Source organism: Syngnathus typhle, linkage group LG5 (assembly GCF_033458585.1).
Source record: "Syngnathus typhle isolate RoL2023-S1 ecotype Sweden linkage group LG5, RoL_Styp_1.0, whole genome shotgun sequence".
NCBI lineage: Eukaryota > Metazoa > Chordata > Actinopteri > Syngnathiformes > Syngnathidae > Syngnathus > Syngnathus typhle.
Window position 1 is genome coordinate 18,112,377 of NC_083742.1, and position 22,552 is coordinate 18,134,928.

The window sequence follows — 22,552 nt, forward strand, 5'->3', positions numbered from 1 at the left end:
TGGTGCGGTTGGCACCAAAGAAGTAGTAGAGATTGTAAAGAGAAGTGAAAACAAAACCTCAACTGATTACAAAACAAAACCTCAACTGATTACAATGAATAAGAAAAGTGAGCGGTGAAATTGCAGAAGCGTTTCATCTGGTCAATGACATGAAAATAGCTCAAGTAAATGTGGGGATAGACTGGTACCATTACATGAATTACAGGCCTGGCCGTATCTCTACTCGCTCTGTTCTCCAAGATCTTTGACTGTTCACAGAAAAACAAGATTGAAGAAAAAGAAGAAAAAAAAAAAGCTTTTAGCTGACAGTCAATATGGATTCCGGAAGGACACGAATGGATCTTATAGACAACTTCAGATGATCAAAAAACAAGTTGAGAACATCAGATGATCAAAAAACAAGTTATTGGGATTTTCATCAACCAAAAGCATTTGACCCAGTAAATCACGGCATCATGGACTGGCTGAGGAGCTACTTAAGCAACAGGCAGCAATTTGTAAAAAGTCTGGAGATCATGTATCCCATAACAGGTGAACAACCTCTGCCCTTGGTCCTCTTCAACGACTTGTGTATCCAACATCATGAAATGATGATGATACAAACATCTATTGCGTTGGGGACAATTTACAGCAGCTTATGGAAACCAACAATCGCCACAGAAATGAATTTAATGTAAAACCAAACTGCCAACAGCAAAATCTTTTTTCAGGTATAAATCAAAGTGAAAATTGACAATGGTATGAAAGAAAGAGTTTCTGAAGGAAAATTCCTGGGCGTGACTGTTGACAATACAAAGCTGCTGGAAATCACACACGAATTAATCATGTAAAAACACAAATGTCAAAGGTTATTGCAATTCTGAGGAAAGCAAGAAGCAGTCCGGACTCTAGACACCTACATATTGCCATATCTGAACTACTGTGCGGAAATACGGGGTAACGCCGAATAAGTCAAGCAATAGGAAAAATAACAAGGAGCATACAAACGCACTTTTTATGGTATGAGGAAAAACAAGACAAAACTGACTACACACAGGCAAAAAGGAATCTGAAAGTGTATCTACTTTTGTTTTATTGATTTATGTGTTGAACGGATTAGGGTGGGTATCTAAACAGCTCTGCTTCCTCCTACTCGAGCATTCTTTGTCGTTGTGGTTTTTGGGTTGTTTGTTTCAGTGACTTAGATATGGCACTTTATAAAGTGGTGTTTTATTTTCATGTTTTAAATAGGTTCAAAATGAACATATAACAACAACAACAACTTGTTCATGGCCAATATTTCAATTCATGGCCGCCTACCATGCACAAAGATCTGCTCCTCGCGGTCGGTGATGCTGAGCAGGTTCCCGTGGAGGTGTTGGCAGTTGGCTTGCGCCTCCTGCCAGGTCTCGGTGGGCTGGCGGATCATCAGGTAGCAGAAGTCGTTGGTTGGGTTGTTCAGCCACCAGCCGCATTTCTGAGTCCATTCTGCGAGCCAGACGGCGTAAGACAGCGCAAGACAGCGTAAGACGGCGGCAGTGCGGGACACCTACCCGGCTGGCCGACTAATGGTGGCAGCTGTGGAGGCCCTCCGCGCTTGGCTGCAGAAAAAGGGGAGCGAATATGAGCAAATGCTTCACGCATCCAAAAGGGGCGCTCGGGAGGGACGTTTGCACCTGTTTTGCAGACCACAGCGAATGTCTTGTGGCAAGGAACGTTTCTGTACAGGGTTGCGCTGGTTGACAAATATGAACAGTCACCATTGGAGTAGTAGGTGTTAATTTCTGGGTAGTTCTGCGGATGAGATTTTGGACAGAACTTTAGCGTGTTGCATTCAATGTAGTCATCTTCCCGGCGCATTTCCTCACTTGCAGCGTTTTCGTACCTTCTCTCATTAAAGTTTCACTTTGGTTTTTGGGTTCACTTTGTCAGTCATAGTAGTATGAACATTGCAATAAAACATTGTGCCCGCCCTGGCAACCCAAATAAATGTCTGGGAAAAACATGCACAAAGCAACTAACCCTGTCAGTCAAAGTAGTATGAACATTGCAATAAAACATTGTGCCCGCCCGCCCTGGCAACCCAAAACGTGCACAAAGCAACTGACCCTGAAGACCTAAAGAAACCCGAGCCACCGTCCAGGATATATCATCTTAACCGCCTCCTCTCTAAAATTAGAGCGCCAATACTTTGTAAGCGGCTGCCCCATGCCTCTAGACAAGACGGATGGATGCCTGCAACATGACTTTTCCAAAGACCTTCAGCAATCCACTTACAAAAAAAGGTGTTCCATCAGTCCTCTCGTAGTTGTTGCACTTCTTCTTTTCTCCCACCCAAACTGCTTCGTAAACTGTATGATCTTGATGAAAGGAAGGAGAACAAGAGCTTCAGGGCAAGAAGAGCTTAAGCCAAATGACGACTGTGGCGGTTCTTCTTGGTGCTCACCCCTAATGAATCGGCCATCTTGATCAGAGTGTATGCTCGCCAGGTGGCCTCGCCGGGCGAGACAAAACTTCTCGCCATCCTCCCAACTTCTAGGCGCCGGGTGAAAAAAATAGCAATCATTGCCGTAAAGGAAGTTGCCATCGTCGCAGTCGGAAGCTGAGGCCACAAGGAAAAACATTGAGGAGGAAACCACGACGAGATGGTTAAAGCGCAAATAAGCGTGCTGCAACTCACTCTTCATTACAGCAGTAACACTATTGGCGGTACACGGCTGTCCCTCCGGGCAGCCTGCAAAAAAAGACCCGTTTGCGCATCTCACCTTTCATCAGCAACGTGACCACGGACGTGCAGACTTACTCGACCGTTTGCACATGTAGGCGAACGAGGAAGCGCAGGAGCCAGACCTCCACTTCCCAGGCGAATGCACAGCTCCTTGGTTGACGTAGGCGCAGGACGCGACGTCGGCGCTGTCGGTAGATTATAAAAAGGAACATTTTCCTATTTTTCCTTGAGTGCTCGTTCTCAAAATTGGTTCCAGAACCTTTACGCGTGTCCGCCTGAAAACAGCATGCGGAGATGTGACTTCTTACCTTTTAAATTGGTCTGAGGCCCAGTTGGTGTATGTCGTTGTCTCGCCATCGGACCAGGTCAGCTTCTGGCTCCCGCCTTCGAAGTCACACAAGATGTTGTCGCATTTCTGGGGGGCAAAAAAGAAAACAGTTCCAGTTGTCGCTGCCGAGTCCACGACTGCTTCCGTCTCACCTGGTTGGAGAGTCCCAGCCAGAAGCGGGTGTTGCCCATGATGCCCTTGACAAAGTCCTCCTCGGCCGAGGAGGTGATGGAGAGCAGGTCGCCGCCCTGCCAGACGCAGTGGTGCCGGGCCCCCAGCCAACCGGTGTGCGTCCCCCCCTTCTTGTAGCAGCTGGAGCCGTGCTCGAGCCACCCGGGAGCACACTTGTTCGCTGAAGGCACAATTTGGGGATCAGGCGAACAGAGCAGAACACATTGATGGAACACTTGCATGTTTTTATTCTGTGCTCTTCATTGGGGGCATCTGAACCAAATGCACGAGGATTCTGTCAGGGGTGGGGTGGGCCTGTCCTTCATTTTTGGGTCCAGCCAGCGCCATGCTGCTGATTGTTTGCATAAAAGCATCACTTACGCCTGCCAAGGATTGCACACAATGGCCCCAAAGTGATGATACTAAGCTTCAGATGTACAGTGGGGCAAAAAGTATGTCGTCAGACACCAATGGTGCAAGTTGTTCCACTTAAAAGATCCCATCATCCAAACGTTGGAGGTGGTCATTTCTTCATGCGCAGTAATAAACTCGGCACTCTAAAGCACCCGAGAGCGTTTTTTTCGATGCCAACCTAACCAGAGTGACGGGAGCGGCACAATTCAGAAAAAGCGCTCAGCTCGCCGAGAAAATGCGATTTAAGCAATAAAATTAAAAATGCTTATAAAACATAAAGCAAACGTTGGAGGTGGTCATTTCTTCGTGCGCAGTGAATAACTCGGCACTCTAAAGCACCCGAGAGCGTTTTTTTCGATGCCAACCTAACCAGAGTGACGGGAGCGGCACAATTCAGAAAAAGCGCTCAGCTCGCCGAGAAAATGCGATTTAAGCAATAAAATTAAAAATGCTTATAAAACATAAACCAAACGTTGGAGGTGGTCATTTCTTAATGCGCAGTAATAAACTCGGCACTCTAAAGCACCCGAGAGCGTTTTTTTCGATGCCAACCTAACCAGAGTGACGGGAGCGGCACAATTCAGAAAAAGTGCTCAGCTCGCCGAGAAAATGCGATTTAAGCAATAAAATTAAAAATGCTTATAAAACATAAACCAAACGTTGGAGGTGGTCATTTCTTAATGCGCAGTAATAAACTCGGCACTCTAAAGCACCCGAGAGCGTTTTTTTCGATGCCAACCTAACCAGAGTGACGGGAGCGGCACAATTCAGAAAAAGTGCTCAGCTCGCCGAGAAAATGCGATTTAAGCAATAAAATTAAAAATGCTTATAAAACATAAACCAAACGTTGGAGGTGGTCATTTCTTCATGCGCAGTGAATAACTCGGCACTCTAAAGACCCGAGAGCGTTTTTTTCGATGCCAACCTAACCAGAGTGACGGGAGCGGCACAATTCAGAAAAAGCGCTCAGCTCGCCGAGAAAATGCGATTTAAGCAATAAAATTAAAAATGCTTATAAAACATAAACCAAACGTTGGAGGTGGTCACCCTCAGCAAATACCCCACCCACCAGTTACGCACGTGTGGCAGGCATATCGATGACCAATGAGCTAAGCTCAAATCAGGTCATCGCACATTTCACCACTGGAGGGTGCTAAAGCACAACGCAAATCAATCGAATGGAACACGTTGCAACAGTTGGACCGCTCCCCTCTTCTTAGCTCAAGAAGCCCGTCCACCCGCCCTTCCTTATATCAAAGTACAAAGCCAAGCAAGCAAGCCAGGCCTGACTGAATGTTTCATGGAGAAGGGCTTTTAAACTGCGGCCTCAATCAATTAATCAATCCTAATAAGCATGGACTCTTAGGGGCAAATGCAATTCTTCAGATGCGCCCTGCGATTCACTAGGAGAAATGAACACGCATTGAAAGAGTCTCATAAAATCAATTTTGCAATCTTTGAAAACATTATGCCGACACATTTTGATGATGCACAGCGATATTATGAACTGCACAACTGTGTTGCAACTTTTTGGTGTGTGATGATAACAGACCAGACACGAAGGTGTATTATTAATAATATAATTACAATTAATATAAGATAATGATTATAATCTATATTTAGATCATAATAACCATGATTTTTTTGTACAACAGAGGTGCTAAGAAATATCTATTGTATAAAGGGGCTGTAAGAAATGATTGCTAATACTCTGTCAAGGACTGTCAGAAACTATTAATAATAATGACTAATAAAGATGAATTATTATTCATTATAATTAGCTCATATAAATCATGAAAATATTCGTATCATAGGGGCGCCAAGAAATATCTTGTCTATATACACATGTGCATAATATATTGTTTTCAGGGCTGTAAGAAATGATTATTCTTATTTATTATTATCATCATTATTAATAATAATAATAATAATAAATGTATTATTTTTATGATTATTAAACTAGTATCACTATGATCACTATTATTATTATTATATATCATTTATTCTTCTTCTTGTGTCTTATTGTCATTCTGTGTCTTAAACCTTAACGGTGCAACTCATCTAAGTGTCACAAAGTCCAATCAGCCGCTCCTGAATTCCAAGCGTGCCCATGTTTTAGGAATAAAAACATTTTTTAAAAGAACAGAGCGAAAGAAAAACAAAAGTAAACACGGAAAAAAGAGATGGAAGGAAAAGCCCAGTAAAAACACATTCGGCTTCCAAAATAAAAGGGCCAATTTTAGATTGGATATTTTGAAGTTATATGCTCAACTTCAATACGTCATCCTGACAGCCAGCGCGCACTTAAAATTCACAAGCGGGGCTCGTAAGAAAACGCAAAGACACTTGACTCAACGGTTTTAGCTCGTCCTTTCAAAGTCAAGTTGCTCGTATGTTCGGACACAACGGCTTCCCACATAGTGATGAAAATGATGATAAAGGCAAGCCTCGATAACAAGAAAGGTCCGGTCCGGGAGAACTGACGTACACAGCAACTACATCAAAGTGTCCGAATAATGAAGATTCTTCAAAGTTCCTCAAAGTTTTTGTCGTCCAAATGTGTGACATTGCAATGATTTTTTTTCTTATCTCAGGCACCGTAATGTTAGAATATAAGCAGATGCAGTCATGCTAACTCACAGTACAGTACATTCCAGCTCTTTATTGTTGTTTCAATGGACTAAAGATACAAATTGCTTACCTGAAGCACATGTCCAAAATATGGCCATCTGGAGAAGAACACGGTTTAGTTCTTTCCACATGTTGGAGGAAAATCTGAACCCCTCACTGAGGGTCGCAACGATTGCAGTCGGGAGGAAAGAAATGATAAGTCTCTCTCAGTAGATTCTAGCCAAGAATGAACGTTCCGTGCACCCTGCTCTGATCCAGAGGCTGGCCACGCCCACACGCCGCCGTACGTCAAACACGTCACCTTTGATGCTAGTCATCTCAAAGCACTCTCAAGCGACGTGGGGAGTTGCGCGCGCGTGTGTGCATAACCAAAAGGATTAAAAAAAAAAAAAAAAAAAAAAAAAAAAACCTTTGATTCCTTTAGTTTTTGTGACTTTGTAAATGTTCTGGACGTGAACAACAGCGAAAAGCAGTCAACTCGTTTAACAGTAAATACAAATAACTAAATCCAAGTATATGAAAGCAAAACTGTTTGCCTGAAAATATTCAAAAGCATGTCGTACGTCTTCCCACTCCTCTTTTTCAGACAAGTAAACCCCACCCCTGCACCCCGCGCAAAATTCAAGGAAAACAGTTTGTTTCGTTTGTGCTTCATTTGTGCTGATTCATGCTGTAAAAAATGTTGTTTTTGCTGCAACGTTTGTTTTAGTTATGAGAAATCATCCAGATTTCAACGCCCATCTGCTCCTAATGAACCCAAAATGCCGACTGTTTGTTTGTGCTTTGTTTGTGCTTGCCGTACGGTTCGGTAGGTATCACACATTTAATTTTTAACATGACGTCACTCAGGCGGCGCACTGGGTAGCACGTCCGCCTCACAGTTAGGAGGGTGCGATTCCACCTCCGGCCCTCCCTGTGCAGAGTTTGCATGTTCTCCCCGGGCCCGCGTGGGTTTTCTCCGGGCACTCCAGTTTCCTCACACGTCGACCCCCCAAAAATTTGCTTGCTAGGCCGATTGAGCGCTCCAAATTTTCTCTAGGCGCGAGCGCAAATGGTTGTTCGTCTTTGTGTGCCTTGCAATTGGCTGGCAACCAGATCAGGGTGTCCCGATGACTGGTGGGATAGGCTCCAGCACACCTGTGACCCCCGTGGGGACAAGCGGTATAGAAGATGGATGGATTTAGGGGGTGAGTGTGCACATGCATTCAAAGGACTCAGCAGCTCACGCCTAAAACCACTCCTCAACTTTCACTTAGCGTTTTTTCTGATATACGTACAATTCTATATCTATACATACTTTTAATTTTATGCTGACGCCGTGTCTGGTTTGTGCATGTACTTTGGGCCAATGTAGATGCATTAAAATTGCGTCTAGCCATCTCACTAGAGGGCAGCAGTGAGTTTTGAATGGTGCGTCCATGAACACAACCGTTGTCGGAATAAGCGAACCTTATTCAAATTTTGGAGTAAGCATTAATTCATAGGGTAACTTAGTAGATAGATAAGCCAAAGAAAAAGAAGGTTGCGTTCCTCTGGTGACAAATTGGCACTGCCGGGATTTTCTTGCCCGAAGCCCTGTTGAAGAGAATTGAAAGTTGTGATCTCCGAGGATCGCTGAACGCAACGTGGTCCCCCATCGTCAACGTTCACGGCAAAGCTTCGATTGCCTGATACTACAGCAGATTTCCTGCAGCATCTTCTACGTCATAACATTTAGACGAGACATGAAGGCGTCCACAAGTGTTTTGCTTTTCCTGGTGCTATCCGCATCCGTGCTCTCGACGGCCCAAGCGGCCAGGAGCCGGACCAGCAGCCAGAATAGCTTCCGACGGGCGGCCAACGGCATCTACCAGACGCTGAGCAACGTCTTCGGGGAGGATAACATCCGATGCCTCTACAAGGTGAACGTGCGGGATTTAACGAGTGATTGATTGATTGATTGATTCTTGTGCGTGTATGATGCATATGTGACCAACGAGGAGATCAAGATCATTCGGGGGAGGGGGGGAATCTGTCTGGACGAGGATGCCATTTGGAAACTCATTAAATTCGGAATTCTCCCTCGAAATAAAGACGATCTACTAGAGCGTCTGTTGGGCTTAACGATCCTTTACGCAAGCTTATTTTTGACATGTTACACTAAAATGTAGCTGAATCAATTTGTGACGTTACGCTCTGATCAAGCTACCTGAACATTTGACGCTACTTCCGGCGCCGAGCTCTCTGCGTGCGCGGAAGCTGCTTCAGCCCCCCCCCCCCCCCCCCCCCCCGGTAATAAAAACCCCTGTCTATTTTTTATTTTATTTTTTTAAACCCAAATGTGCTAGACGCGATTGTAGTGACCGGCGTCGTTCGACTCACCAGATTTCTTAAGGCACAGGTGGCAGAACAGAATTGGGTTGCATCGAAAGGTACCACCGACGTCCCTTGGATCATACATAAACTAAACACAATGTCCATTCAATTTTAAAACAATTACCAGGCGAGAGGAATTATTACTCAATTACCCTCAAATGATTTCACCCTCTATTTTGAAAAGGAAAAACTATTTGTGAACCAGATATTTTAAAGCCTGTTCTCTTCCAGTTTTTCTCCAAAGCAACAGAGCGCTTTGTACATGGCGTAGACTCCTTCCTTGACACCATCTGGAAAATCTGGACGGATCTCCTTGATATTATGGGCATTGACTGTAAGTTCAATGTAGCTCTTTGTATTATTGCCTCATATATTATTATTATTCATGTATTATTGAATAGATGCCATTTCTCAAAGTGATCTCAAATCCAGGCGCTCATCTGAACTCAGTTCCTCTCCCTTCCATGTGCAGCGTCCAACTTGAGTCACTACTTCAGCCCGGCATCCTTGAGCAGCAACCCGGCACGCGCCCTGCCCCTCGTGGCCGGTGCCCTAGCAGGCCTGTGGTTGCTGTCGGTGTTTCTGGGCGGCGTCTTCTACATGCTGCACGTCGTCTTTGGCCGCTTCTTCTGGATGGCGCGCGTGCTTCTGTTGACCCTGGCCTGCCTGTACTTGCTGCAAAAGTTCGAGGGCGACCCAGAGCGCACGCTGTTGCCTCTGTGCGTCATCCTGGTGCTGTACTTCATGACGGGTCCCGTGGGCATGTACTGGCGACGCGGCACCGGCTCCATGGAGGAGAAGATAGACCACATGGAGACTCAGCTCCGCCTGCTCAATATGCGGATGAATCGGATATTCGAGCTGGAGACCATGGACGAGTAGACGCGGCGGCGCTCCCTCTTATCGGTATGCAAAGGTCCCAACTAGAATTTCTGCGGGTCGAGTTCATAGTCAAACATCAAAAATGTCAAGCCTTTGTTTGCATGATTGTCCTGGCTACAGCGGTACCTCAAAGGTCAAAACATTCATTTTGAAAGAGTGTCCAGGTCAGGGTAAAGTCACATTTGAACAGTTAACTGTTGTACAAGTATAAAAAGAAATCTAATGGAATCAGTAAACGGAGCAAGGCAAGCTTTCAAAATACTCACCCACTTCCTCCCTTTGTGGCAAACAATTTCTTCCTTGACTTCACACCACCGTCATTGCTAACTAGCATGACACTGGAACACAAGTATTTTCTTAATATTGTTAAAAGACTAAAACGAAGCCTGCCAAGGCGCCGATATCCCCCTAGTTAGACCTTGGCGGTACCACGTATTCCACAAAAACCAAGTCCTCTATTTTGCAAGATGTTCAATTATTTCACCAGTGCGTGTACAACACTATGACCTGTTTTATTCAGTTTTGTTTTCTAGTCACACCGGGTGTAAAAATAGTCCTCATACTCAACCTAATTGAGTAAAGGTTTTGGGACAGACCACCAAACAGGTAGTTAAAATGTCTGAGCGGGTGGCGGTGAGGTGACATCTGTTATGAGTACTTAAGTCCACGCTGTGTGTATAATATTACAGGAATGTCTCCTACCATGGATACACAACACTATTCTCAGGGACTAATTGGACTAAACATTTTAAGTAGATCAACCTTTCCCCCCCCCCTGCTGTGATCAAATAATCCTGCTCATGTTTATTTTCAATTGTTTTAAATTAAATGTCATCTCTGTTTGCCCCGAACAAATGTTAATGATGGCGAGTTCATGAATTCTCTTGTCACGCATTCCGGACTCTAGAGACGTCATTTTGTAATTGTAATGGCGCGCCAAGGCCAAAGAAGCAACTAATAATATCGCAGAATGTAAGCGTTCTCAACAAGCATACTGTGATGAATTCGGAACCGCATATGCCGTAGATAGCTTTTAATTGTCCCGATGAATCTGTTTGCATCCATGTTGTCTTAATATGAAGTGATGGATCATACATCTGAATACCACAGAGAAAAGTTTCTTGCCGTGTTTGAGTCAATATTACAACCTGTTTATTTTTACTTAAGAAGCGATTGTGAAGGAACAAATGTGTGGGGAGGGGAGGGGTAATAGAGGTTATTAAATGTGTTCCAGGGTCGGGGCGACTTTTTATACAGGGGTCATGCTCAATGTATGAAATGTGACACTGTTTTATTTTGCATTTTTGATTTTTTTTAATTTGAAGAACAGCATGGCAGTCTGGCAAAGGTTCTCATATGGCCCAGCCATTTTAGTCATATACAGTGTATGTCAAAGTACTGGTGAGCTTCATTTGGTAGCAGGTGATGGATGGATGGACGGACGGGCGGACGGACGTTTTACTACAAACAACGTGTTGTGTTTGCTTTTTGATAAAAATTGTTTTACATGTCAGTTTAGAGACGCTTTTTGGGCTGTCTGGTCAATAAATTCATGGAGCTGGAAAATGGTCAAGTTTACAAAAAAGTGCTATGCATATGTGGGATTTTACGCTGAAAGGCACTTCAGTTTCGCAACTACTGCACTATTCCCGCTTGAAAAATGCCAATACTGCATTTGATTCATGAACCAATTGTATCCTCGCTGTTCCTGTTTCCACATGCAGCCTTTTTCTGTTATGTGCCAACTTGAATCGGCAGGTTTGATTTATGTGTGTGCGTGCGCATGTATGTCTTTTTTCCCCCCCTCATTTTGTCTTAATTGTATATGTAGTCTTGACCACGTGGAAAGTTGTGAAAACTGTGATTTTGGGTGTACGTGTTTGTGAGTTTATACGCAAAAATGTCCGTGGTAGTAATTGAATCTTGTGTTGTTGTGGGCGTGCGTGAACATTTGCAAACAAATTCCATATTTAAATGAAACGAATTAAAGACAGAAACACAAAGTGTGTCCAGTGCTCTTTTGACAAGATGACCGGTAAGTGTGCAGGGGTGTCATACATGCCGCTATGCCACACCTTGTCAAACTGACATGGCATGTTGACAAATTTATTTGCATTTGCAATCATTTATATTCCATGATTTGCTCATCGCGTTGAATATTTTCCTACAAACCTCATACCTTATTGCATAGTTAGTTCTGCAGCTTTATCTTAAAAATATGTTCAGCTCTACATGTCTACAAAATACTCTATTTGGCTTCAGACTGATGACATTTTAAAAGAATCCACAATTTGGGAGTACCAAACTGGTCCATAGGTCGTGTGGCGGTTCACATTCAAGGTCAGTGTCTCCATTTGCAATTGTCCTGTGGTGACCAGGCTCCCAATCCCAACGTCCCTGAAGGGGACAAGGGCTATTCAAAATGGCTGAAGGCTGAATCCTTGTCATTTCATCAATCAACATAACATTTTCCCCCAAAAAGTTGAAAATCTTGCAAATCATAAAAGAAGAATCACAATCAGTTCTGTGACACTGGTTGACTTCCAGGTTGTCCACATTTGCAAAAGAATGCTCCCATAAGGAAACCACTGCACTGGTGATTTCATAACTAGGACACCAGGCTTTGATATCTACGAACAAATAAAACAGAAAATAAGTCAAACGAGTCACCATGTGACATGTCTAACTGAAATCCAATTTAACATTTTTATTCAATCCAAATTGGATTTTTTTGGGGGTGCTTTTTCTCCTTTTAATCTGTACTTTATTTTACATCCCCAAATAGAAATTTTTCTTTGTGTGTAAATATTATTTAGTTTCTACTTTGTTTTTTTTAAGCTCCTCCAATATATGTCTTTCTTGTGACACATCGTTTCATTCTAAACTAAACTTTGCAGACACGTCTGGTAACAGAGTGAAAAACAGAGTTCAAACTTTTGGGATGCTCATCGAGCTAAAGTGCCACTAGGCTCGCTGACATCGCGACGACGACGGTTTGAACTCTGGACATTTCATTTGATTTGTGAGGCACATATTGATCCAGTAAACGCTACCTTCTAGAACCGGGACAGTACTCTGATGTCTGTGTGGTCGGCGTCTCCTGAAGCGATCTCTGGTGTTTGGAGAAGCTGGATGTGATGAATTCCACTGTTGAAGCTGGCACAGAGCACATTGGAGGCGTCGCTGGCCGCCAAAGACACCAGAGGACCGGCGCCGTCCAGCGACAGGGTGGCTAAGCACACTTGAAGAGAACGACGGAAACCCATCAAACGTAACCTAAATGCCATCAGAAGCGCCAGTTGTCCTACCTGCTGAGTTTTGGTCCCACACTTTGACGGAGCTGTCATGTGAGGACGTGGCCACCAGAGCGGCGCCGTTGCCTCCCGCTGCCGCAGGAAGGAAGACGCAGCACGAGGTGGTCTGCAGGTGGCCACGGTACTCCACCACTTTGCAGCCTGGCTGACGCAGATCCCACAGCTGACCGTACACACATCATGGGAGACTACGACTGAGTCATTTGCTTTTTTCTTTCTTGCACCGTTTAAAAATACACGTTTTCTCATCATAGTAAAACTTTTTTGCTATAATATCACAGACAACTTTACTACTGGAACGTCAAATTTTGCTCACCAAATTAGTCTTTTGTTTTATTTTTTTCATGTTAAAACTATGGCTGTTATGACTTTGATCTCATGAATTCATCTTGAATCAAGCTGTAATATTTACGGAACTTTTTTTCATGAAATTAAGACTACTCAGGAAATAGTTCAACTTTATTCCTGAAATATTTGAATATTTCTTTGGAACATTTTTTTTTTGCAAAACTTTTCATCAGGTATCAAAATAAGAGGACATGAGCTCAATCTCACCGTAGCCTCGCAGCCTTGGCCTCCAAAACCGTTGCTGCTGGACACCAGGTGATTTCCGTTGTCGGAAACGTCACAGTGGGTCTGGATGTATTGCTTGGCCGGAAAAGTGTTTGTCACCTGCCACGCTCGGCTGTCCCACACTCTGCGTGCACACGTAACAGATTGGAAAGTGACAAAGTTGCCGCACCTTATCTGGGATGTGACCTACGCAAGTACCGTATTGGCCCGAATATAAGACGAGGTTCTTTGCATTGAAATAAGACTGAAAAAGTGGGGGTCGTCTTATATTCGGGGTCTAGACATTATACCCATTTTCACTTGTGCGCAGCGGTAAATTAAAGGTTGCTGGTATCGACTGAGTATGTTGCTGTGATCGTTACGCAGCGGTACGGTAACTAACGGTCGCCAGCAAATGTATTTTGTTGTCTCGATCAATCACTTATGTTTGGTGTGTTGCCGAGAGTATTTCATTCGTGGTTATTTATTACTCTTTGCTGCCAATAATTCAGTGAAGCAATCAAAACTGAACCACGTCTTCCCTACTGTGTTCTGACCGACGCCCGGGGGCGAAAAGAGCGTAACCATCCGAGCCGTCCTCAGGCTCGCCAACATTAACGGTAGCAGTTTGCATTATTTTATTGCAATGTTTTTCCTTATTCAGATTTCTTTCAAGACTAGTTACAGTTAGACTTCACTTTAATGGTTATTGCAGTTATTGAAATGTTGTTTTATCACAATAGATTGGTTTATTTACGAACCAGAAGCCATTCATTTACAAATGTGATTGCACTTTAGTTTACGGATTTAAATGTGCAGATATTAAGATGTGACAAGACAGTTTTTGCATGATTTGAATGAGGCAAAATAACGTGCTTTTTCTCTCGAATATATTGTTATAATCATTTGTTTCAGATGTACCGTATTTTCCAGACTATAAGGCGCACCGGACTATAAGGCGCACCTTCAATGAATGGCCCATTTTAAAACTTTGTCCTTATATAAGGCGCACCGGACTATAAGGCGCACCATTGATGCATCATGTCAGATTTTTAATCCAAATCAAATCATTCTCCATTTTATCTTTTTTATTTCAACTTCAGACGTAACAAATTACTTCATGATCACAAAATAATGATCCATAGTCTTTTTGATTCATGATTCAGCGGGCCACTTATGATTGATTTCATGACAAAATGCTTCCTGCCAGTTTAAATTTAGGAATTTGGTCCATATATAAGGCGCACTGGACTATAAGGCGGCTTTTGATAAAATTTTAGGTTTTTAGATGCGCCTTATAGTCCGGAAAATACGGTAATTATTTTCTGTATAAAAATTAAATTTGGTGTTCAAAAAGTCATTTTTCAAACTTTTTCAAAGAGGGTGTCGTCTTATAATCGGGGTTGTCTCACATTCGGGCCAATACAGTATGTCGTCATCCAAGCAAATCTAAACTCCACAGTGGCTGTTTCGGAGAGCTGTAGTAGCGAAACTTGTCAGTGCCGTTATTGGTTTTGTCGTAGTCAAAGCAAATCCAAAGTCCACAGTGGCTGCTTTGGAGAGCTGTAGTCGCGAAACCTGTCTGTACCGTATGGTTTTGTCCTCCGACGTCTGCACGAGCGAGGAGCTGCCTGGCACCCAACACACGTGTGTCACCTGAAAAGTCGTCAAGGGGGTTGAGCTTCAAGGTATCGCGTGGCCTTGATGGACGGAGCATAATGAGCGCATTGTTCTCACCAGGTTTCGGGAAATGTTGTGTCTCTGCTCGCATTTCGCAGATTCAATGTCCCACAGGCACATGCAGTTGTCGCGGGACCCCGTGCACAGTTTCCTCCCATCTATGGAAACGCGGCAGCAACCGTGTCAGTTTTCTTTTCTTTGCAAACTGATGATTTCTGAATGAAGATCTTTTGATGAGATTCCTTTTTTCTGTAATGAAGGTCGATATATAGATTGTATTGTCTTACAATCCTCGTGTCAAAATAACATCACACAACCGATTCATCAAATGAGACCCTTTGCTAAGATTTTCATTACACAGATGCTACTTTTTTTTTTTTGTGTGTGTGCATGTAATAAATCATTTCACAATCTGTGTACCGTGATCGAAATTCGCCCAAACATTTGTGATATTGTCAAACATGGGAAATGAGGACATTTGCAGGGTTGTGTGCGTGCAAGAGAGTGAATACCGGGGCTGATTGCAAGCCCGTTGACCACTAACTGGTGCCCGGAAAACTCCTGAATGGGCTCGTCCCCCTGGTTCAAGTCCCACATTAGGACGGACTTGTCCCGCGAGGCGCTGAAGATCCACGTGCTGCCCGGATAACACACCACCTGAGTTCAAAACACAAAGTAGAGATGATGTGGGGTTTTTTTTTTTTGTGTGTGTGTCCATTTCCGGCCCACCGATGCAGAATATTGGCGTTACCTTGGTAACCTCTCTGTTATGACCCTGGAAGCATTGACACATGTGGCCTCGTTTCCAGTCATACACCACCACCGCCTGTGGAGCACGTTTCGTTGGAATTCAATTTGATTGCGTTCAAACTTCAACGACTGTCCGCTACCTGGTCGGTGCCTCCAGAAACGCACAGATGGGCGCTGAGATTTGTAACGGTGTTGACCGAGCCACGGTGGGCCGGTTCATACTGAACCACCTGGCTGTCAAGCACGCCGTCTGCCTTTTCACTCTGTGAGGCTCTGGACACGGAAGAGGAAGCATGTGATAGCAATGGAGCAGAAAATGGATCTTAATACGACGTGAAAAAGCCAGTCATATTCTGGCTCGCAACACAAAAAGGAAAAAAAAAAAAACAAGACTTGTGAGTTGAGTGTATCATGAGCGTAAAGAAAGCATAACGTACCTGTACAGCTCAGACCGCTTGCGAAACTTGCTCTGCAGCTTGCCCATGTCGGAATGTCAGAACCTGCGACCATATTTTCTTTAGCTTTTCTTAACTCGCTAATAAAGGCTCAAACAATTACTTTGCGTAACAGATGCTCGTGCAAGGAACACACACTGGTCGCCAGCCAATTGCAGGACACATCGACAACCATTTTACACTTGGGTAAGCTACTCTTAAGACATGGTCCTTCTATTAGTGCACTGAATTGTCTTACTGGTGAGGGAATCGAGAATATTGAATAAATGCTGAAAGTCAAACTGTGCTTCAAAGCTACAAACATAAAATACTTTTAAGACAGAAATGCTACCAGTAGGCCCAAAGTGTTCTGCTAGTGTCCTGACTAGTAGTAATAGAATTAGTACTAGTACAGTTAGATGGACACTCACACTGCTTTCTATTCAGTAAGCACTCCAGTAAAAAAAAAAAAAAAAAGGCTGACAATTTTATTTGCCTTGGAGGACTTCACTGCCATTATTCAAGATTTTATGTATTTATTTATGAGATTACATCACGTGCCAGACACGCAGACACACACACAAAGAAAGCACACGTCTTAGCTTCTTAAGCAATTAAATCCTATTAACGTCCCAAGGAATTAGAAAACACCGGCCGCCTACCAACTGCTATGATTGTTCCAACATTTAGAAAGAAAGTTAGAGTAGTTGTGTGGTCTAATGACGCGCAGAAGTATTGAGTGGAACGTGATAATTTTGTATTGGCGTGTACCTACCTACCTGCCAGTCCAGCCAGGAGTCTTCGAGATGCCACCGCTAGCCGCCTAGCATTATAACTAATCTTTCACCATCACGTTCGGCGCTCTGACGACGTTACAGCGAGTCTTCGTCCGAACACCGCCGAACAGTTCCCCTCAGGCTGACATGACATTTTAAAAAATGGAGAAGAAGCGTAGGAGGGTTAGTTTTGGGCAAGTTCTCTTCCTTCGAGACGCAGGAGGAGAGAGCGTCGCTTTCTCCGTAGCTAGGCAAGCGTGAGAATCACGTGACCGACGGATGGTTGTCAGGGCAACGGCTCCGCCTCTAAAATGATATTCAGTATGGTGAGTTGGACAGTACTTTCATTTGTTTAATTTATTTTGTATATATATATATATGTACTACCGTTCAAAAGTTTGGGGTCACAAAATTGTTTGGGTGACCCCAAACTTTTGAACGGTAGTGTATATATTTATTTAGATAATTATTTATAGATTATATATATATATGTATACTTATATTCATAGATTATATATAATCTTATACAAATATAAAATATAATTTCAAATATTTAATTCATAATATTTTATTATAATACTATTTACATATATATATATATATATATAATAAAATGTGTAAATTTGTCATATATATTTTTTTTGTTTGGGGCTGTCGAAATACTTCAAATGGATTTATACTAGCCACCGCTAGGAGCGCCCTTCCCTCCATGTCCGACCTACCTGTTGCAGTACCTGCGGTCAATTAGCACTCAGGTGGGCCAAGATATAAAGGCGGTGTGAGCAATTGGTAGTCCTCTCTTCTCTTCCCTTCCATCCGTGGTACTCAGAGCAAGATAGAAAGTTGGTGGAGTGGTAAGTTTGCATTCATTGTTCAAAGGTTTGCAGTTATTATGCATCTTTGGTCTTGTGATGTTTTTGAGCAACTTTTTTTTTTTTTGCACATTTACTGCGTTTGTCATCTTGGTGGTCAATATTAAAATGCATTAAATGAACAGCTAAATTGATTTATTCTGTGGTGCATATAGAATACTGCAACTCTCAATCAACTATCCTTTCATTTAATATTGGAATTTCAGTGTTTAATATCATCCCTCCTGCCTAGGGTGCGGCTATGAAAGGACCAGCACGCTATAGAGATTTTGAGATGTCTACCATGAAGCATCTCAAACTTCTGTGTCCTACATTGCTGCTTGGCTACTTGGGTAAACTGTTTAAAAAAAAAAAAAAATTATTTGCCAGCCTTCATACATGCATCAATATCACCTTGTGCTGTTGCTGTCCTTGCAGTGGCTGTTGTGCTGTCTGCCTCCGCCGAGCATGTGAGGTGGTGTGTGAAGTCAGACAAGGAGCACCAGAAGTGTTTGGCGCTGGCTACCAAGGCGCCAGTCTTCTCCTGTGTCAAAAAATCGGATTCTCTGGGATGTATCAATGCCATTCATGTGAGTTGTCAAATTGTTTTTAAAGCGTGGTGCCCCACCCAGTATTTTGTTAAAACAACAGCTACCACAAAGGATCGAGGTTGGACTTAAGATTTTTTTTTTTTCTTTTTTAATTGCTCTGTACAGGACAGTTCAGCTGATGCCGTTACTCTGGATGGAGGAGACGTATACACCGCTGGCATGAAGAGCTTTAAACTTCATCCCATCATTGCTGAGGACTATGGTGCCAGTAAGTCAACTATATAATGCAATTGACAATCACAAAATAGATTGTGTTTATTTTTCAAATACTCATGATGCAATCTGCTCAGCATCAGAAACGTGTTACTATGCCGTCGCCGTGGTCAAGAAGGGGTCCGAGTTTGGCGTTCGAGACTTGCAAGGAAAGAGATCCTGCCACACCGGCTTGGGAAAATCTGCCGGCTGGAATATTCCGATTGGAACTCTTATCAAGTTGGGTGTGCTGCAATGGGGAGGCGTTGAAGATGAATCCATTGAGGCTGGTAAGTGACTTTGCCTGGTGAATTTCAGACTAACATTAAAACAACTTTTTTTTCTTTTCATTAAATCTGTCACAGCGGTTGGAAAGTTTTTCGCCGAAAGTTGTGTGCCAGGTGCTGAATTGGGTTCCCAACTGTGTAAAGGCTGCAAAGGAGATTGCTCGCGTTCTGACGATGAACCTTTCCATGGCTACAGCGGTGCATTCCAGTAAATACATTGCTACTTTTTAAAACCTCTTCAAAATTTATTTTAACACATCAACAGGCAAGTTGTGGTCCTAGGTCAATCTCTGAGTGCCAGAAATTAAAACCATCAAAGTATTGAACCAGTGAGAATGGATTCTGAAGAATATTTTGGCTCACGGTTGGGTAAAACCATCTTTGTCATTACATCTTGTAGGTGTCTGGTGCAAAATGCCGGAGATGTGGCATTTGTCAATCATCTTACTGTACCAGGTGAGTTTGACTTATTGCATTTTAAAGCTAAGAGCACTCAATTCTGCCCCATCTCCCAATGGGTCAATTAGCTGGATGAGTGACAAATTGGATTTTCCCATGTTTGAAAGATGATGCCTGACTATGGTAAACTTTTTAAACGGTTCCAATCATTCCCCCACCCAGAGAGCACGAAGGCTGACTACGAGCTGCTGTGCATGAACGATTCTCGAGCACCCATCGACTCCTACAAAGAATGCCACCTGGCCAGGATACCTGCTCATGCTGTGGTGACCCGACAAGACCCGGTGCTGGCAGAGTGTATCTGGACTAGTCTCACCACAGTGCAGGTAGGATACACAAAGCAAATCCGATGGGGAAAAATTATTTTCCAAATTCCTCCCCCACCATTCAAACAGGACTTTGACCTGTTCTCCTCTGAGGCGTACGCACCGGCCAAGAATCTAATGTTCCAAGACTCTACTGAAAAGCTAGTCAGGTTACCTGCCAATATCACCTCGGTGCTCTATCTGGGCGCTACCTACTTAAGCGTCGTGCGCTCACTGAACAAAGGTAACTCATACAATCGTGAAACTCAAGTGTGACTACTTTAACCGTTAATTCCTCCCCTTTTCAGAGATCACCGCATCCGGCTCGAATGCTATCACGTGGTGTGCCGTGGGCCCGCGTGAGACTGCAAAATGCGACCGCTGGAGTGCCAACAGCATGGTGGACGATAAAAACAAAATTCTGTGCAAGACTGCCTCTACAGTGGAAGAGTGCATAAAGATGATCATGGTAAAATGGCAAATTTTTGTGCACTGTAGCTTGTCCTGGGTAGTTAAAGGGAAAAAAAACACGTTAACATGAATTTTGCTGTGTAATCAAAGTGGTTGGAAAAAGAAATGCAACTTAATTTTAACATTAGTGCAAAGAAGCAGATGCAATGGCCATGGATGGAGGAGAGGTGTACATCGCAGGACAGTGCGGTCTGGTTCCAGCCATGGTGGAGCAGTATGATGAAGGTATACTTTGTGTCTAAAAAGAGAGGAGGAAAAGAGAGTATTTAAATCTAGCATAACATTTGTGCCCTTTATTTCCACAGTAATGTGCAACCAGTCTGGAGGTAAATAAAATGTTCTGTTTGACCCATTTACAGTATGGTTGACAAACTAGTATTTGCATGTATAACCAAAAAGTTTGAAATGTGTTAAATGTCAAACAAATTGTGTGTGTGTATAGGCTCAGCCTCATCCTATTATGCGGTCGCTGTGGTCAAAAAGGGTTGTGGGGTGACTTGGGACAATCTGAAGGGGAAGAAGTCTTGCCACACAGGCTTTGGCAAAAGTGCCGGCTGGAACATTCCCATGGGTAAAATCTACAAACAGACGGGAGACTGTGACTTTAGTAAGTACGCTCATACAATGTGGGAAACCAAGATCTTGTACTTTCTTTTAACAGATATGCGGTTTACTTGACTCGCCAGGAAAATTGCATTGCACATTCAGTTTCAAAGACTTGTCAATTACCGTATTCTCCGCACTATAAGGGGCACCTGATTTTAAGGCGCACTGTCGGCTTTTTTAGGTGCGCCTTATAGTGCGGAAAATACGGTACACTAATTTCCCCCCCTCTTTTTTTCAACAGCAAAGTTCTTCAGTAGCGGCTGCGCCCCTGGAGCTCCGGCCGACTCGCCATTCTGCTCTCTGTGTGCAGGCAGTGATGAATCTGTGGTTGACAAGTCAAAGTGCCAAGCCAGTTCGGAGGAGAAGTACTATGGCTACGCTGGGGCCTTTAGGTAAGCAGCTACGAATAAAAAAAAAAAATGGGGGGCTCAGTATTTTATTCACTTTTTTTTTTTTTTTTTTTTTGGCCTAATCCAGACTGATACTTAAAAATACTGGTTTCTTCTGCAGATGTCTTGTTGAGGGTGCTGGTGATGTGGCCTTCATTAAACACACAACTGTTGCAGAAAACAGCGACGGTAACAATTGTCAACCTGTGTCACAATCTGTCACTGGTACGGTACCAGTCATTTTTCTGTCCTATTGCAGGAAAGGGTCCAGAGTGGGCTGCTGATGTCTTGAGCAGTGACTACAAGCTGATTTGTCCAACTAAGGATCCGGTGCCAATCGCAGACTTTGAGGCTTGCAACCTTGCCATTTCCCCAGCGCATGCTGTGGTGACCCGTCCCGAGACCCGCAATGATGTTGTCTCCGTTCTTCAAGAACAGCAGGTAAGAAGGACTCGTATTGCCTTATAAATTGAGGATGGTATCTTTTTATTTTCCCATTTCTAGGCTCGGTTTGGCCGATATGTCAGAGATCCCAGTTTCAAAATGTTTGGGTCCAGTCCGGAGGTGAACCTCCTTTTCAAAGATTCCACCCAGTGTCTCCAGGAGGTTCCAAGTGGGTGCAACTATAAGAGCTTCTTGGGACCAGATTACATGGATGCAATGACCACACTGAGGGAGTGCAGTGCCTCTACTTCAGGTTTGGATCAAGCTTTGTCTAATCTTGACCAGATAATACAAGATTACTTGTATATCTTTTTCTTTTTTCCCCCCACAGAGTTGGAGAAACTGTGCACTTCCAGCATCTGCCAGACAAATTAAATGACTCAAAATGCAGAATGCTGAGGCCACATTTTGTTCTCTGTTCCCAACAACTGCTTAGAAATTATCCTTGGACGAATGACTCAAGTCATTTTGCATTGTTTTTCCAACATGTGCCTCAAATAAAAGCCTTTCCAATGACTTTCAAACTTGTGCTGAATCATTGCAAAAAAAGTACAATTTCAAGTCAACAGTTTTTGTGCTATTCTTCTGCTCCCTTTGGTAACAAGCAAAGACTTGAGGGCTAGTATGGATCTGATCTTGTTTCTTTTAGACCTTAAATTTAGCTGCAGTGTAATTAAATATAAACTTAATGCAGTCTAATTTTGTGGTAGATAGTCTTTAATAATAAAAAAAAAAGTTTGCTGGTTTAAATCCTGGCAGTTGATCCCCTTGTGCAAGAAATATGTAGACAACATCACTTCACATCTTTTGTGAATGGCAGAAGTCTCACTTCAGTTTGAGGCAAATAAGTTGTACTAGTGTGCAGGAAAAAATACAATTAAGGAAAAAGTGATGGGCCAAAATAAAAGTATGATAGGCAATAGTACATCATGGCGCTTAATGT

At 43.3% G+C, this 22,552-nt stretch overlaps 4 protein-coding genes across 7 annotated transcripts; 2 read left to right on the top strand and 2 right to left on the bottom strand.

Annotated features, from left to right (window-relative positions):
• Positions 1–1,256: 1,256 nt before the first annotated feature.
• LOC133154054 (secretory phospholipase A2 receptor-like) lies at positions 1,257–6,455 on the bottom strand. Its single transcript, XM_061278440.1, has 7 exons — positions 6,322–6,455; positions 3,188–3,387; positions 3,016–3,122; positions 2,257–2,365; positions 1,656–1,773; positions 1,533–1,580; positions 1,257–1,467 (listed from the first exon to the last, which is right to left on the bottom strand). The coding sequence occupies exons 1-7, from the start codon at positions 6,380–6,382 to the stop codon at positions 1,286–1,288; spliced, it is 825 nt and encodes a 274-aa protein (XP_061134424.1). The 5' UTR covers positions 6,383–6,455; the 3' UTR covers positions 1,257–1,285.
• A 1,434-nt stretch (positions 6,456–7,889) lies between these two features.
• bri3bp (bri3 binding protein) lies at positions 7,890–11,491 on the top strand. Its single transcript, XM_061279626.1, has 3 exons — positions 7,890–8,152; positions 8,838–8,940; positions 9,079–11,491. Exons 1-3 carry the CDS (start codon positions 7,976–7,978, stop codon positions 9,486–9,488), a joined length of 690 nt encoding a protein of 229 aa, XP_061135610.1. The 5' UTR covers positions 7,890–7,975; the 3' UTR covers positions 9,489–11,491.
• A 33-nt stretch (positions 11,492–11,524) lies between these two features.
• Positions 11,525–17,257, bottom strand: wdr31 (WD repeat domain 31). Of its 4 annotated transcripts, none has more exons than XM_061279625.1 (11): positions 16,994–17,257; positions 16,222–16,284; positions 15,925–16,057; positions 15,786–15,860; positions 15,547–15,691; positions 15,092–15,192; positions 14,943–15,010; positions 13,358–13,499; positions 12,797–12,965; positions 12,542–12,729; positions 11,525–11,885 (listed from the first exon to the last, which is right to left on the bottom strand). In XM_061279625.1, the coding sequence occupies exons 2-10, from the start codon at positions 16,266–16,268 to the stop codon at positions 12,545–12,547; spliced, it is 1,065 nt and encodes a 354-aa protein (XP_061135609.1). In that variant the 5' UTR covers positions 16,269–16,284; positions 16,994–17,257; the 3' UTR covers positions 11,525–11,885; positions 12,542–12,544. The 4 variants fall into 4 exon arrangements, with proteins under 4 accessions (XP_061135609.1, XP_061135608.1, XP_061135607.1 ...); XM_061279624.1 differs by having other exon boundaries at positions 11,525–12,118; XM_061279623.1 differs by having other exon boundaries at positions 11,525–12,729; positions 16,998–17,257.
• An 850-nt stretch (positions 17,258–18,107) lies between these two features.
• Positions 18,108–22,107, top strand: LOC133154055 (serotransferrin-like). The gene is made up of 18 exons (XM_061278441.1): positions 18,108–18,171; positions 18,236–18,435; positions 18,562–18,664; positions 18,747–18,938; positions 19,014–19,143; positions 19,201–19,217; positions 19,336–19,391; positions 19,502–19,720; positions 19,790–19,943; positions 20,008–20,168; positions 20,299–20,395; positions 20,476–20,496; positions 20,613–20,777; positions 21,018–21,168; positions 21,287–21,354; positions 21,425–21,606; positions 21,670–21,862; positions 21,941–22,107. Exons 1-18 carry the CDS (start codon positions 18,108–18,110, stop codon positions 21,982–21,984), a joined length of 2,217 nt encoding a protein of 738 aa, XP_061134425.1. The 3' UTR covers positions 21,985–22,107.
• The last annotated feature ends 445 nt before the right edge of the window (positions 22,108–22,552 follow it).